The 15,839-nt window shown below is 33.6% G+C and overlaps 1 protein-coding gene and 1 pseudogene across 1 annotated transcript; both read left to right on the top strand.

Annotated features, from left to right (window-relative positions):
• Positions 1-1,951: 1,951 nt before the first annotated feature.
• LOC146945012 (translocase of chloroplast 159, chloroplastic-like) lies at positions 1,952-5,761 on the top strand. Its single transcript, XM_085748015.1, has 2 exons — positions 1,952-2,024; positions 2,960-5,761. The coding sequence occupies exons 1-2, from the start codon at positions 1,952-1,954 to the stop codon at positions 5,515-5,517; spliced, it is 2,631 nt and encodes an 876-aa protein (XP_085604141.1). The 3' UTR covers positions 5,518-5,761.
• An 864-nt stretch (positions 5,762-6,625) lies between these two features.
• Positions 6,626-9,064, top strand: LOC146945011 (translocase of chloroplast 159, chloroplastic pseudogene; annotated as a pseudogene).
• Positions 9,065-15,839: the final 6,775 nt, after the last annotated feature.

Raw genomic sequence — 15,839 nt, 5'->3', positions numbered from 1 at the left:
CAGTTACACCTTTTTTCCGACATTTTTTATTAAAATATTTTAAAAAACAAAATATGGTTGTTCAACACTTGGGACATTTTGATTGATGATATGAAAATTTTGAAAATGTAAGCAATTAGAAAGTGTAAAGTAATATAAAATACTAGGTTGAGTCCATATATACCATCAAATAAAATTTCTTGATGGGGATTCTCTTATTGATGTATTGTGGTAGTGTCTTCACACTAACCAACAACACCATATTAACATGTCTTTTGGGGGAGGGGATCCTCTCCGGTGCTTTTTTTCTCATGTGTGATCCCAACCCTTTATTAAAGAAGTGGAAGAATCTGTTTTAATATTAAAAATGGAGAGAGAGTATAATTAATGGCTGAGATCAATTATTAAAGAAGTGGAAGAATCTGTTTTAATATTAAAAATGGAGAGAGAGTATAATTAATGGCTGAGATCAATGACCGCAGAAAACTGTAGAGAATCTCACTGGAGAGGATCCTCTCCCGTCTTTTGGTTCCTATGCACAACCACTTTTTTTTTTTCTGACATTTTTTATTAAAATATTAAAAAAAAAAACAAAATATATGCTTTCGCCTTTCTAAAAAAATATAACCTTTCCACTCCTTATAGATTTAGTGTATAGTAGCGAGATCCGTTTTTGAGTTTTGATGAGTGATATTGATATTTATTAAATGTAGTTGAGTTGTTTAAATAATTAAGAAGTATAAAATAATATAAAACTGAATGAGATACATTTATACCATCAAATATGATATTTATGTGCTTATTACGAATAAAATGCTATGATCGTTTTTTCTTAAAAAGATTGTAAGAAAACTGAATAGTTCAAATGTAGTTTCTTGTGCAAAGGACTTGTCTATTTCTTTCTAGATTCATCAATGATAACAACCATATACTCGAGGATAATTTTTTTTTCCTTCTAGTCTAAATGGAAAAATATAAAAGTTTCGAATTTTTATTCTTCAAAATTACTACTCCCTCCTTTTCAAAATGAGTGTCGTTTTAGGTGTTTACACACATATTAAGAAATGCAATGATTAAAAGAAAGAGAATGGTTATTTTACCAAATTATCCTTATTAACTATTGGTTAGTTTTAAAAGTAATACTTTGGAAGTAGCGTGCAGAGTATTAATTGGAGGGTACAATTGAAAAGAAAAAGTTATTATTGCATTGAAAACAGAAAGTGACATTCATTTTGAAACAATTTTTTTTGGCTAAAGCGACACTCATTTTGAAACGGAGGGAATATTTTTTTTATCATAAAAACATTCGTAGCAACACCCATATAAAACAATTTATACCAAATAATTTAATGGGTGTAAAAAAATTCCAAAAAGAAAATAAATATCTAATCTGATAACTAATATAAGCATTTATTTTATTGTTATTAATACTATGACTGCATCGAAATTATATATTACTTAAAATATTCAAGCATTGTTATTTATTTGCATTTATAAGATTACTTGGGAATAATTTTACGACCAATATTATTTTATTTTTTTGATAATTATAATCAATTACTATGTTATTGCAGAGTTATTTTCTAAATAAAATTCATAATGAGAAATGAGATTTTAAAAGGTTGTTTTTTACTATAGAAGACCACATTTATCATCGTTGAAAAAAAGTCTAGAAATATGTAAATTCTAAATAAGCATTAGCCAATAGCAATAGTAAGATTTTAATTTTGCATTTAAAAACTTTAGGAGACAAAATGAATTAATGAATGAACGGAACACTTTGAACCGTTGTCTCACATTGTATCTGTTGAGAAACAAAAACTCATTTGAATGAGTGGGTGCTTCCAATAAACACCTTTCATGAATTGAACCACTTCACTTCAATTCTTATACGTTTTATTATTCTTCTTCTATGGATTTCAACTCCACACAACAACAACAACAACACACTCACGACAACAACGACATAGGTATGGAGAAACCGAAAGTATTCCAAGACGTTGATGACGATCTTGTACTTGACGTTGTACGTAAAGAGAAACAAGGTACGTAAGTAACATATCGTTTTCTTTCACAACATCATGCATGCATATGCATAGACATAAAAATGAGAAATGTTTTGTTGCATCAACTAGAATGATACCAAAACTTACATGAAAAACATGCATGATTTTCAAACAAACATAACATGTCCATGTTTCAAACCTTTTTGGCACGAAAAACACGGTTTATTATCTGGTATTGATTTCTGCCAAAAACACTTTTTGACAATAATTAATGATATTCAGTACGTATGTGTCACATTCCATGGGATACGACAGATAAAAATTTGAGTAAATAATCTAATTTAGTGTAATAATGTAGGTCGTATGTCGGTGACCGACACGTATTGAACACCAGACACGTCTTCGATTAGAAGCATCGGAGATACATCATATTCAGACTAACATTTTTTTCTACATTCAAACGTGGTTAATTAAGTTGAATAGATGTTTAGTTAAATTCACTGTCAAAATTGTGATTAATTCAACTACATATTAACCACTATTTTCAATGTGATCTAGATTAACTATCTATTCAACTAAATTAATCATAATTTTGTATATGTGATTAAACAACCTGTGTAGATGTAGGAAAAATTGGATGTAAAAGAAACATTTTTGTATTATCTTATATGTGAAAATATTATTGGTATGCATAAGATAAAAATAACCAATCAAATAGTTCTACATGTGTCTTAGTGTAACAGTGTGCAATATACTCGTAGGTATTTTCATATGCATCTTGTATGTATGATAATTTTGGCACACTTGCAATATACATTCTTATGTAAAATGTTACAAAAATAAGGTAAAAAAATTGTAAAATATATTGAAAAGTATTGAGTTAGAACGTTGGTCTTAGTGTCTGTGTTTCTTGGAATGAGTAGTTTAGTTGTGTTGTGTGATAATGATTTTTTGTGATCTTATATTTTGATCAGGTTTTGGAGACTCTGTGTCTTTTGTTGAATTTGATAACAAAGATTATAGACAAGGGAGTATCATTAAACATGATAATCATGAAAGGGATGGTTTTGTATCAGATGAAGAAGAAGAAGAAGAAGAAGAAGAAGAAGAAGGTGAAGAAATGATGTTTGGAAACTCTGAAGCTGTCAAGCAATTGTTTGAGAAGCTGGCACAAGAACAACTACACTCAGAAATTGATGATGCTGATGATGATGATGTGAATGATATGGATGGTGACAAGGACAACAATGGAGGGAAGCAAGTGTTTGATTCTTCAGCCTTGGCCACCCTTTTGAAAGGAGTTAGATCAACAATTGATGTGGAACAAAACAATGTTTTAGTTGTTGATAACCAATTGAATGAAGAAGAAAAAATGAAATTGGAGAAATTGCAGCAAATCAGAATCAAATTCTTGAGACTGATTCTAAGGCTTGGTTTGACTACACAAGAATCAATTGCAGCCGAAGTGCTTCACAGGTTAAACCTTATTGCTGGAAGGTATCAAAGTCACACTAGTCAAATATTCAATCTTAATGCTGCAGAGGAAAGTGCTTTCAATCTTGAAGCTAGGGGTGAAATTTTGAACTATTCTTTGAATGTTCTAGTTCTTGGAAAATCAGGTGTGGGAAAAAGTGCTACTATAAACTCAATCTTTGGTAAAGTGAAGACCAAAATTAGTGCATATGGTTCTGCAACCAATTCTATTAAAGAGATTGTTGGGATGGTTGATGGAGTTAGCATTAGGGTTTTTGACACTCCTGGTTTGAAATCTTCTGCATTGGAACAGTGTTATAACAAGAAAGTTTTATCTATGATTCAAAAGTTAACAAAGAAAAAACCAATTGATATTGTTCTCTATGTTGACCGTCTCGACATACAAACTAAGAATCTCAATGATTTACCATTGTTGAGAACAATTTGTAATGTATTTGGTCCATTGATATGGAGGAATACTGTTATCACATTGACTCATGCTGCTACTGCACCTCCGGATGGTCCATTAGGTTCACCGTTGAGTTATGATGTGTTTGTGACTCAGAGAACTCGCGCGGTTCAACAAGCCATTGGACAGGTTATTGGCGACGAGCGGATTATGAATCCGAGTTTGATGAATCCGGTTGCTCTTGTTGAGAGTCATGCTTCTTGTAGAAAGAATAAAAATGGACACAAAGTGCTTCCTAATGGTCAAACTTGGAGACCTCTTTTGCTGCTCTTGTGCTACTCAATGAAGATTCTATCAGAAGCAACTAGCCTTTCCAAAACTAAAGAAACGTTTGATTACAATAAGTTGTTTGGTTTTCGTGTTCGAACTCCATCGCTTCCGTACTTGCTATCTTGGTTGATGCAACCGCGTAACCATCCAAAACTCGCATCCAATCAAGGTGGTAATGACATCGGAAGTTCTGAAAATGAGTTTGCAGAGTTGTCTGATTCTGATCAAGAAGATGATGAAGATGAGTATGATAGGCTTTTGCCGTTTAGGCCACTTAAGAAATCACAGGTTGCTAAGTTAAGTAGAGAACAACGGAAAGCATACTTTGAAGAGTATGATTACCGCGCCAAACTTCTTCAGAAGAAGCAATGGAAAGAGGAATTGAGAAGGATGAGGGAGATAAAGAAGAATAAAGGTAAATCCAATGCAAATGATGATGGCTACACAGAAGAAGGTGCTCAGAATATGGAAAGTCCAGATGCAGTGCAGACTCCAGTGCCTGATATGATCATGCCACTATCCTTTGACGGTGACAACCCGGTCTTTAGATATCGTTTCTTAGAATCAACTTCACAGTTTCTTACGAGGCCAGTGTTGGATGTGAATGGTTGGGATCATGATTATGGTTATGATGGAGTAACCATTGAAAATAGTTTAGCAATTGTCAATAAATTTCCAGCATCTTTTGGTGTTCAGGTCGCAAAGGATAAGAAAGACTTTAACATGCAATTGGAGTCTTCAGTTGCCGCAAAGCATGGAGAGAATGGTTCGAGCATGGCTGGCTTTGACATACAAAACATAGGAAAGCAACTAGCCTACGTTGTTAGGGGAGAGACGAAATTCAAGAATTTCAAAAGAAATAAAACTTGTGCCGGTGTGTCTGCGATGTTTTTGGGCGAAAATGTATGTACTGGATTGAAAGTTGAGGATCAGATAGCTCTTGGAAAATGCTTGTTGTTAATGGGAAGTGCTGGGCTTATGAGGTCTCAAGGTGATTCTGCTTATGGCACGAACGTAGAAGTGCGGTTTAAAGAGGCGGATTTTCCAATAGGTCAGGATCAATCTTCATTGAGTCTTTCTCTGGTGAAGTGGAGAGGAGAATTGGCATTAGGCGCGAATTTGCAGTCTCAATTTTCTATCGGACGAAGTTATAAGATGGCTGTTCGTGCTGGATTGAACAACAAACGTAGTGGACAAATTTCTGTGAGAACAAGTAGCTCGGAACAACTTCAGATTGCTCTTGTTGCTGTCCTCCCAATTGTCAGGGCTATCTATGCAAATTTCTGGTCTAAGGCTTGTGAAAGTGATTCCATCTTTTAAGTTTTGTTGTTTTGCATATGTCATTACTAAGTAGTTTTTGAGTTGAACACATCCAATTGTTTGTTTTCATCATTTTCTTCAATAATATGTTGTTCATTTTGTCTAGAGTGTAAGATCTCATGCTGTGTTGTGGTGCAGTTTGTGTGTCAATTTTATAGTGAATTCATGGAACCAACAGAAAATGTATTCAATTGTTTAATTAGTCTCAATTGATTGAATAATGTTAAATGCTCAGGTTATACTACTATTGTGCTTATTGATGTTTCAGTTTGTTGTTGGAACTTTTACTTTCGGAAAATACTTACCAATAGTGCCGCCTTCGGCACTGATTTTCAAAGAAACTGCCAAAAACAGTTTTGCCAACTGATGCATCTTGAATTCGCTTAAACGACGTGGTTTCAGATTATTTATGTTAGTAACAGGAAGAACAGTTCCTTAGACATATTATTCCATGAAATTTTTTAGAAAGTAATACAATGGATAGGTTTATATAGGTGTAGTAGTCACCATCAGATAAACCTGAATATAAAAGAAGGAGAATAACTATGTCTCCTCATAGAAACAGAATTTGACAAAATGATTTGAGTTGCAGGGCTGAATGAGAAGAAAAGAACACTCCTCTATACTTGTGCTGGTGAATTTTTGAGGTATTTGAGAACATGTATGGCTGCGTCATAATGTGTTGTGGTTGGTGAATTCGTGTGTTGATCCAGGGCCGGCCTAAGGGCCAAGCAACCCAAGCAAGGGCTTTAGGCCTCAAATTTTTGGGTGAAAAAAAAGGCCTCTAAAAATTAATTTGGTTATAAGTATATTATATGATAGATAAATTACAGACATTTTCAAATTTTGGTCATGAATTACTAAAAAAGCCTCAATTACTCTTGGTCATGAATTTAAATTTTGGTCTCCACAAAATTGATTTTATATAAATATTCTGTTAGAAAAATATATTTTTATAGGTCACATTAAAAATTTTGCTTTAGGCCTCTTAATCTGTAGGGCCGGCCCTGTGTTGATCAAATAGATGAGTTTGCAGACGAGTCTTCTGTAGACATCAGGATCAGTAAGAATGGTGCCAGAGTCTTCGAGAAGTTAGGTTCCTTTACGCATGGAAGTGGAGGCGGGCTTGGCTGCAACTAGTCCAGTTTCTGTCAAGATGTCAAGAGTATATTTTTTCGGGCTGATGCGAATTCCAGTGCTTGTGCAAGCTACTTCAATCCCCAAAAAATACTTCAATGTTCCAAGATCATTGATTGTGAAATTGTTGTTGAGGAAGGCCTTGATATATGTACATTCTTGAAGATTGTTACCTGCAATAATAACATCATCAACGTAAATTAAAATGGCTACGAAAGAATCACCGAATTTCTTAATAAATAATGAATGATCAAAAGAAGATTGTACATATCCTTTTGAAATTACGGCATTGGATAATTTTGCAGACCATTGTCCACTATATTAGCGCAGCTATGGTTTCTTACAAAGCAAGCAATCACAGTTATAGGGTTTGATGGAGGAAGAAGAAGATGAAGTTGGTTAGAGGTTGTTAGAGGTTACAAGAGTATTTATATACATGACTTAGAGTGCAAGTCACTTGTAACTAACTAACAAACTTATCCAATGATAAAGCTAAACAAAAATTAACTCTTCTAATCATGATTATGGATTAATAACAACTAATATACTAGACTGTTTTAATCTATATATGGATTTGAGTAATTTGCAAACAAGTTTAGGATTATTAGTTTTAATTCAATGTGGTAATTGCATATAAACATCTTCTAAATCACCATGTAAAAAAACGTTATGAACATCCAATTGATGTTTCTTAGAAGATGCTAAGGCAATGACTAGCTGGTTTATCTCCAATCAATGTAACATGATAGAATACATTCCATTCAATATTCCACTTCTCCTTTTCCTTCAATTTTGGGAGTATGGGAGAGAACCAACCTTTTCTTCTTCCATCATAAACACATCCAAACAATAGAATCATAAAATTATTTCATTACATTCTTTATTGGATAATCAAATATAAACATAGCTCTTTATATTGTAGTGTTTGACCTTTCAAGTTCATATCTATTGTCCTGTTAAAAACAAAGTTCTTATATGTAGTTGTTCCTTTTTCTACTTCATTTACATACATCTCTAGTTTTCTGGCAACAAATCAACCTGGATATTTTTGTGTCATTTTTCCTTCACTATGATATTATATAGTATTCATTTTCTCAAAACTTTGGCTTTGCAAAATTAACTTGCTTTGCAAAGTTGCAGAGTTGCAGGTGGTAATGACATCGGTGGTTCTGAAATGGAGTTTGCAGAGTTGTCTGATTCTGATCAAGAAGATGATGAAGATGAATATGACAGGCTTTTTCCGTTTAGGCCACTTAAGAAATCACAGGTTGCTAAGCTAAGTAGAGAACAACGGAAAGTATACTTTGAAGAGTATGATTACCGCGTCAAACTTCTTCAGAAGAAGCAATGGAAAGAGGAATTGAGAAGGATGAAGGAGATAAAGAAGAATAAAGGCAAATCCAATGTAAATGATGATGGCTACATAGAAGAAGGTGCTCAAGATATGGAAAGTCCAAATGCAGTGCTGACTCCATTGCCTGATATGATCATGCCACTATCCTTTGATGGTGACAACCCGGTCTTTAGATATCGTTTCTTAGAATCAACTTCACAGTTTCTTACGAGGCCGGTGTTGGATGCGAATGGTTGGGAATGGGATCATGATTATGGTTATGATGGAGTAACCATTGAAAATAGTCTAGCAATTGTCAATAAATTTCCAGCATCTTTTGGTGTTCAGGTCGCAAAGGATAAGAAAGACTTTAATATGCAATTGGAGTCTTCAGTTGCCGCAAAGCATGGAGAGAATGGTTCGAGCATGGCTGGCTTTGACATACAAAACATAGGAAAGCAACTAGCCTACGTTGTTAGGGGATAGACGAAATTCAAGAATTTCAAAAGAAATAAAACTTGTGCCGGTGTGTCTGCAACGTTTTTGGGCAAAAATGTATCTACTGGATTGAAAGTTGAGGATCAGATAGCTCTTGGAAAATGCTTGTTGTTAATAGGAAGTGCTGGGCTTATGAGGTCTCAAGGTGATTCTGCTTATGGCACGAACATAGAAGTGCGGTTTAAAGAGGCGGATTTTCCAATGGTCAGGATCAATCTTCATTGAGTCTTTCTCTGGTGAAGTGGAGAGGAGAATTGGCTTTAGGCGCGAATTTGCAGTCTCAATTTTCTATCGGACGAAGTTATAAGATGGCTGTTCGTGCTGGATTGAACAACAAACGTAGTGGACAAATTTCTGTGAGAACAAGTAGCTCGGAACAACTTCAGATTGCTCTTGTTGCTGTCCTCCCAATTGTCAGGGCTATCTATGCAAATTTCTGGTCTAAGGCTTGTGAAAGTGATTCCATCTTTTAAGTTTTGTTGTTTTGCATATGTCATTACTAAGTAGTTTTTGAGTTGAACACATCCAATTGTTTGTTTTCATATTTTATTCAATAATATGTTGTTCATTTTGTCTAGAGTATAAGATCTCATGTGCTGTGGTGCAGTTTGTGTGCCAAAATTTTATAGTGAATTCATGAAACCAACAGAAAATGTATTCAATTGTTTAATTTGTCTCAATTGGTTGAATAATGTTAAATACTCAGGTTATACTACAATTGTGCTTATTGATGTTTCAGTTTGTTGTTGGAACTTTTATTTTCGGAAAATACTTACCAATAGTGCTGCCTTCGGCACTGTGCATCCAGTTCTGCACTGATTTTCAAAGAAACTGCCAAAAACAGTTGCCAACTGATGCATCTTGAATTTGCTTAAACGACGTGGTTTCAGATTATTTATGTTAGCAACAGGAAGAACAGTTCCTCAGACATATTATTCCATGAAAAATTAAGAAAGTAATACAATGGATAGGTTTATATAGGTGTCGTAGTCACCATCAAATAAACCTGAATAAAGGAGAATAACTAAGTCTCCAAATATAAACATAATTTATTATACTTGTAACAAATTTGCCAAGTCTAATGGACATAAAGTAAATTACAATCAGATTTGGACAAACTAAACTATAGTTAACATCCCCCCTCAAATTGGAAGGCATATGCTGATTAATCCCAGCTTGGAGATGCAATTGTTGAATGGTGAAGGATCCAATGGTTTGGTGAAAACGTCTGCTAACTGTTGGGCTGAAGTTACTGGTAGAAGGTGAATGAGTTTTTGTTGGAGTTTCTCGCAAACTATGTGGCAGTCAAGGTCGATATGTTTGGTATGGACACAGATATCGGACACGACACAGACACTGACAGGCTGACACCACTAATAATTTGAGAAAATCACATAATTCAGTGTAATCATATGTGTCGGTGTCGTGTCGGTGCCTAATCCGAGGAGTGTCCGTGGATCATTTAATCATTTAAGCTAGGAGGAGTATGGAACAAAACCTCAAAAAGAGATCAATTATTAATCAAGTAAGCAGAATGTTTTAGAGCATATGACCAAAAGCATTTAGGGAGATGAGAATGAAACAAAAAATATCTAGCAACATTCCAGTTCTTTTTTTCCTTTAATTTTCAAGTTCATATCTATTGTCCTGTTAAGAACAAAGTTCTTATATTTTCTACTTCATTTACATACATCTCTAGTTTTCTGGCAACAAATCAACCTGGATATTTTTGTGTCATTTTTCCTTCACTATGATATTATATAGTATTCATTTTCTCAAAACTTTGGCTTTGCAAAATTAACTAGCAAAATAAACATTAAACTTCTACTAATAGGCTGTGGCAGGATTTGCAAAATTGAACACCAAAACTGTGGCTTTCAAATAGGAAGACCAAGTACTTGCAGACTATATCATATTCATGTGTATCCCAAGTATTTAATAAGTAGGTGAAACACTCAGAAGTCAGAATTTCAACACGTATTTCCTCTGCTGGTTAAATATGTGCATGCCAATATGCCATAGTATGAAAGTGAAATGAATAATTTCTTGAGGAAATACTGGTATAGATGTAGAATATTTGGTTTGATTTTTTGTCTCTTAAAATATGGATTAAAGTAAATATTATAGGCTAATTTCAATATTAACAAATTTTCGCATGGACTAAAACAAAACATCAAGGACCAAAAACAAAGTTATATATGTTCAAGGACTAAAACCAAAAAATTTAGAATTTAAATGTTTGTATGGACCTTCTACAATTCTCTTATGTCACTGAATACATTGTAGCATGCTTGCAATTGCATGGCTCACAACAACCTTATGTCAGTGTTTTAATTGTAATTGTTTGTTAGCTAGGAGAAGGGTTTATTTTTATGTTCCTTAATTTGAACAACTGACAAATATACTGCATATGGTTGGTGTTCATCAGTTGAATAATGCAGTTGAAAGGTAGTGTTTGCCTATTCAAAAATAGCATAATAACTTATTGCCATTTAATCACTCTTCTGCCTAAATTGAATTTTACTGAAACTAAATCAGTAAGGTAGTTATTAAAATTCAGAAAATGACATGTTATGTTCAGCATTTTTATAGCATAGTGATGTAACATTAAGTAAAAATGGAAAGATACAAAAAAATTGTAAGAAAGTAGGGTCATTTGCATGAGCTAACAATCACAAGAGGATGTGGACACCGTTTTATTAATTTAAAAACATAATAGATATGGAGGTATAATTTGATGAATCAATGTTCATGTTTTCTTTTTGAGAGAGCAATAAGTTCATGTTGGACTAGGGTGACAAAGTACTACCAAATTGTAAGTGTGACTTTGGCCACTAAGCTTTTAGAACAAAAGAAAATTCAACTATGTTGCATATCTACTATTAAATTTCTAATACAATAGATACATTTGTCGCATCATACAAAAACATAAACTCTATAAAAGAGAGAGGAAGTCTTGTATGGTCACAAACATTTAGACACATAATTTGAACACGCAATAAAATACATGTCAATTAATTATTTTAAAAATACATACTATTTAATTTTTTTTCTTCTCTTTTATCGGTTTCTCAAATGCATGTGTGTTCAAATAGAATGCTCAAATACTTGTGTCCAACCAAATATTTTTCTCAAAGAGAACTTATATATTTGGATATCACAATCCCACTAGAAGGTATTCTTAGATAATCCTAGATGATTTTTTTTGTTTTGTTTTGGCATGGATGGACAAAATACCTCTTATACTTCATTTCTAAATTTGGGGCTGGTATGATCTAATACACTTCTTCAATACAAAATACATCTCTATTCCAGTTTTTATTTTTCGTACAAACTTAAGACTCCCACTACAACGGCAAAAATTGATCTCTTGAATTAAGAGAGGAATATCAAGTACATAATGACATTATCCAAATAAAATATAAAATGCCTCTAACCTAGCATGAAAAAAGAAGCAGAATATTGCATATGCATGGTGAATTGGTGTACTAGATACACATGAAAATCAAGCTATAACAATGCATGATCACATAAATGCATCCATCCATGGGGATTCTTTGTTATCAAAAGAATATGTCCTTCCCTTTTGATTCCTTTTCTAAAGTACAATTAGCAATTTAAAATCATAGTATATACTTAAATACCACTACTAATCATAACGATTACAAATGATATATATTGCCATAATTAGCTACAAAGACATTAGATTTTTACTCACATGAGCATCCTATCATGCCGGCCGGCTACCTTTTCTTCATCCATACCTTTACACCTCTTATATCATGCATGGACCCTCAACAAAATACAATTTGCTAAGAGTGAGAGAGAGATGTAAAATGGAAGCAAAGGCATGCACACAATTCTAGAGTGAGAAATGTGGTGGTGGACATGTCTATGACACTCTTTTGGTGCATGTAAGGAAAAGGGTTCATCACACCTCCACCAAGGTTTTTCTAAAAACAAAACCTTTTGGGTCCCCCGCATGGGATTTCAAGAAATATTGAAAGGTACCTCCACCTTTGTATGTTTTTTTTAATCAAAAAAAAAATCAAGCAATGTTATATGAAAAACAAAACAAAGTGGACCTGACCCAAAGGTAGGGTTACATGTTCCAAACTCTTAATCTTCCAGAAGGAAAGTTATATGCATAAAGAGGACTTCATTATCATAACACATAGCAAAGGGAGACAAAAAAAACACAAGTGAGTTTGTGTATAGCCAGCCAACCATTGACTCCTCTCGAGTCTCCATCATAGATTAATCCATTTTTCTAAAGAGTCTAGAGATGAAGCACACACATACTAATAAGCAGATCGGTCCAATATTTATTGAGGCTTAAAGCGAACTTTAACAAAAATTATTGACAAAAAAAAGAAATCGAGGTCTTTTTAATATTAATAATTAATCATGTCAATTAGTGTTTTTTTTACACTTGTTAGGTATTTTATTTGTTGTACTTGTATACTATATTTTAGATTTTTTTAGGCCTTTCAATATATGAAAACACAATTATTTTCATAAGCATAAAACCCTAGCTTTAGTAGTTTGGGACTTAGGTCGGCTCTGCTAGTGAGGAGAATAATAAGAGTTCGTGTTCCAACATATCAAATGTTTTCATATTTTATCTACTGAGATCATAATTTATACATAAAAAAGTAAAATCTCAATTTGAATGTTGGAGAATCATTGGATACTTTAAAAACATGTAATGAAAGTACCTTAATGTAAATGTCAACCTTGTAAATATTTTAAAAGTCAATTGCTTTTCTAAGGCATTATCTTTCCATTCACTTTATATATCTCTCCTCTTGGATCCTTATGAGTAAAGGGAAAGAGGTGGGAAACACTCTCAATTGTCAACAAAAGAGAAGAGAGGTTGGTGCTTGGTGGATCTCTACCACAAAAGTTGGATATTGGATTAATTTCATGGTTCAGATATATATCCTAGCTAGCTTGAAGCAGGCCTAAAACTTATTGAACACTTAATCTTAATTAAAGCATGTAGATTCTATATGGGATACACTAGTGTTCTTTAAGCCATTACTAATGATTAAATATTTCTTCTTATACGTACTAGTAGGTCGTGAAAATGCTAAACTAATATTTGTTGTCGTGCATGCTTAGACGAGACGATTATAAGCTAGCATGGATATATAATTAGTGACTTCACGATGACGAAATTCTAGACATGAGATTCATTATAACACTGAATATATTGTCTATATAAAAATAGAGATGTGTCTATAATGTTGTATATTACTGAAAATGTTAGTATGCAATAATGAATTGGTCATACTATATCGATTCTAAAAATTCTCTCTTGTCAAAAAGTTCCATCATGTTATTGGTTTTTGTTAGAATTAGTTGTTATATTCTCTTAAAATTATGGGTAAATAATTTAAGGCTAATTGCTCCCCTAAAAAAATTAAGGCTAATTGCTAAACTAATAAAACAATAATGATTTTCAAAGAGTAGAGTAATAGGGATTAATGTTAAATGCTAATGTTGTGTGTATGCACTAAAATCACAAAAATCAGAAAACTATGTTGTATCTGTTCAAAGCGTGAGGCGCTTGAGAGTGGGCGCAAGTCACCTGATGGAGAGCCAAACCATATCCTAGAAGCTTGTTTCGTGAGCAAGACGGCTGGTGTGTGCGTGTGAGGCGCGCAACACGGGCTTGAGACCCGTAAAAGACAACTTTTTGACTCTTCTTGGGACTAATCTTGAGAGACCAAAAGAGAGAATTACTTATAGGAAATTTAAAGGTTGAGGGTTTAGTTCTTTTGGGTGGGATTTTAAGGTTAGAAAACACATTCTAAACTTCTTGGATAGTAAAACCTCATTAGAGGAAGAATCTAAGTTTTCTCTCTTCATCTTCTTGAGTTATCTAGCACAAAGAGGTAGAAATTAGAGTATATCGTTGAAGCTAATTTCTTGTGAGTATCACTTGCAAAGACGTATTGATATTAATGTATTGGAGATTTGCTCTCTCCCTAACAGAATTCAAATTAGGCCGAATTGATTAAGCAATCTTTATGTATTTGTTTTTCCACTTTCTTTATCCTTGTTCTTTGATTTGATTGTGGGTTTTTTATGCACTCAAGTTTCTAGAATTATTCTTGGTTGAATATTGTTGCTTAGATTGTTTGATTGTTAGTTATCATTGTTATTTACCTCACCTTTTGTCTTGTTGGTTTTACACAAAGGTTCAAATTCACAACAAGTGACGTCCATCACGGGGAAACAAAACAAAATATTCAAGTGAGCATCCTGGGTACCAAATGGGAAAGTGAAGATGCAACCAATCTTAATTCGATAAAAGTGTGCAAAAACTTTGAAGGGTGGGGTTGAGATGTCAATCACTCTGTCACAATCAGAGAAAATTGAGATGATAGAGATAAAGTGCTGAGGGAAGTCATAAAGTATAAGACCACGACAACGGCGTGGACGAGTTGAAATTGTTGTATATCACCAAATCATTGACTCATAGGTTATGTATGAAACAACAACTTTATTCATTTATGAGAGTTGAGTTACCTAGGATTTTCTTCAGTGAAGTTGTTAATATTGTAGCATACTTGATCAATATATGTCTATCTACATGAATATACTTTAAGACACCTAGGAAAGTTTGGAGTGGAAAACCATCAGACTACTCTAGTTTGAAGGTTTTCAAAGTTTGGTGTTTATGCTTATCAAACAAAACAAGCTTGATGTTAGAGTTTTGAAATGTCTCCACATTGGTTATCCTAAGGGTGTGAAGGGTTACAAGCTATAGAAGATGCAACTTGGACGATCAATATTTATTATAAAAAGTGATTTTACTTTTAATGAGAGTTACATAAAGTATAAGTGCAAAAAGACGGATATTATAGACTCATAAATAATGCTGAATAAAATTTGGTTTGAGGCGGAGTCTTCCACTAGTGAGACAAAATATGATGAGAATGTTGAGGTTATTCCATCAAGTTCAATTGGAATACAACCACTAGTGGCTCCTTTCTATCCATTGGCTAAAGACATGGAAAGAAGAACATTGTTGCACCAACACGATATTGTTATGCTGGTTTAATTTATTATGCTCTAAATGTGGGAATAAAGGAATGCGCTCAATAGACGAGAACAAAATTTGGAAGCTTTTGGAGCTTCCCAAGAAACAATGGGTAGTTGCATGCAAGTGGGTCTTCAAGAAGAAAGAAGATATTATGGGGACTTAAGAACAAAGGTATAAATCTAGGCTTTTGGAAAAGGGTTTTACTTCAATTGAGATAATTGATTACTACAAGATTTTCTCACCGATGGTGAAATGTCATTCCATAAGGGTACTTATGAAGAACGTTAATCAATACAATTT

Source organism: Medicago sativa, chromosome 2, assembly GCF_051527215.1.
Source record: "Medicago sativa cultivar Bolivia chromosome 2, Bolivia_mono, whole genome shotgun sequence".
NCBI classification, from domain to species: Eukaryota; Viridiplantae; Streptophyta; class Magnoliopsida; order Fabales; family Fabaceae; genus Medicago; species Medicago sativa.
This window is presented reverse-complemented; position numbering and strand designations above follow the sequence as displayed.

What these genes read in the sequence shown, in the direction of transcription:
- LOC146945012 (XM_085748015.1), top strand. Translation starts at nt 1,952, where the DNA reads ATGGAGAAACCGAAAGTATTCCAAGACGTTGATGACGATCTTGTACTT. An exon ending in TGTACGTAAAGAGAAACAAG is followed by an intron (nt 2,025 to 2,959) that starts GTACGTAAGTAA and finishes TATTTTGATCAG; the next exon opens with GTTTTGGAGACTCTGTGTCT.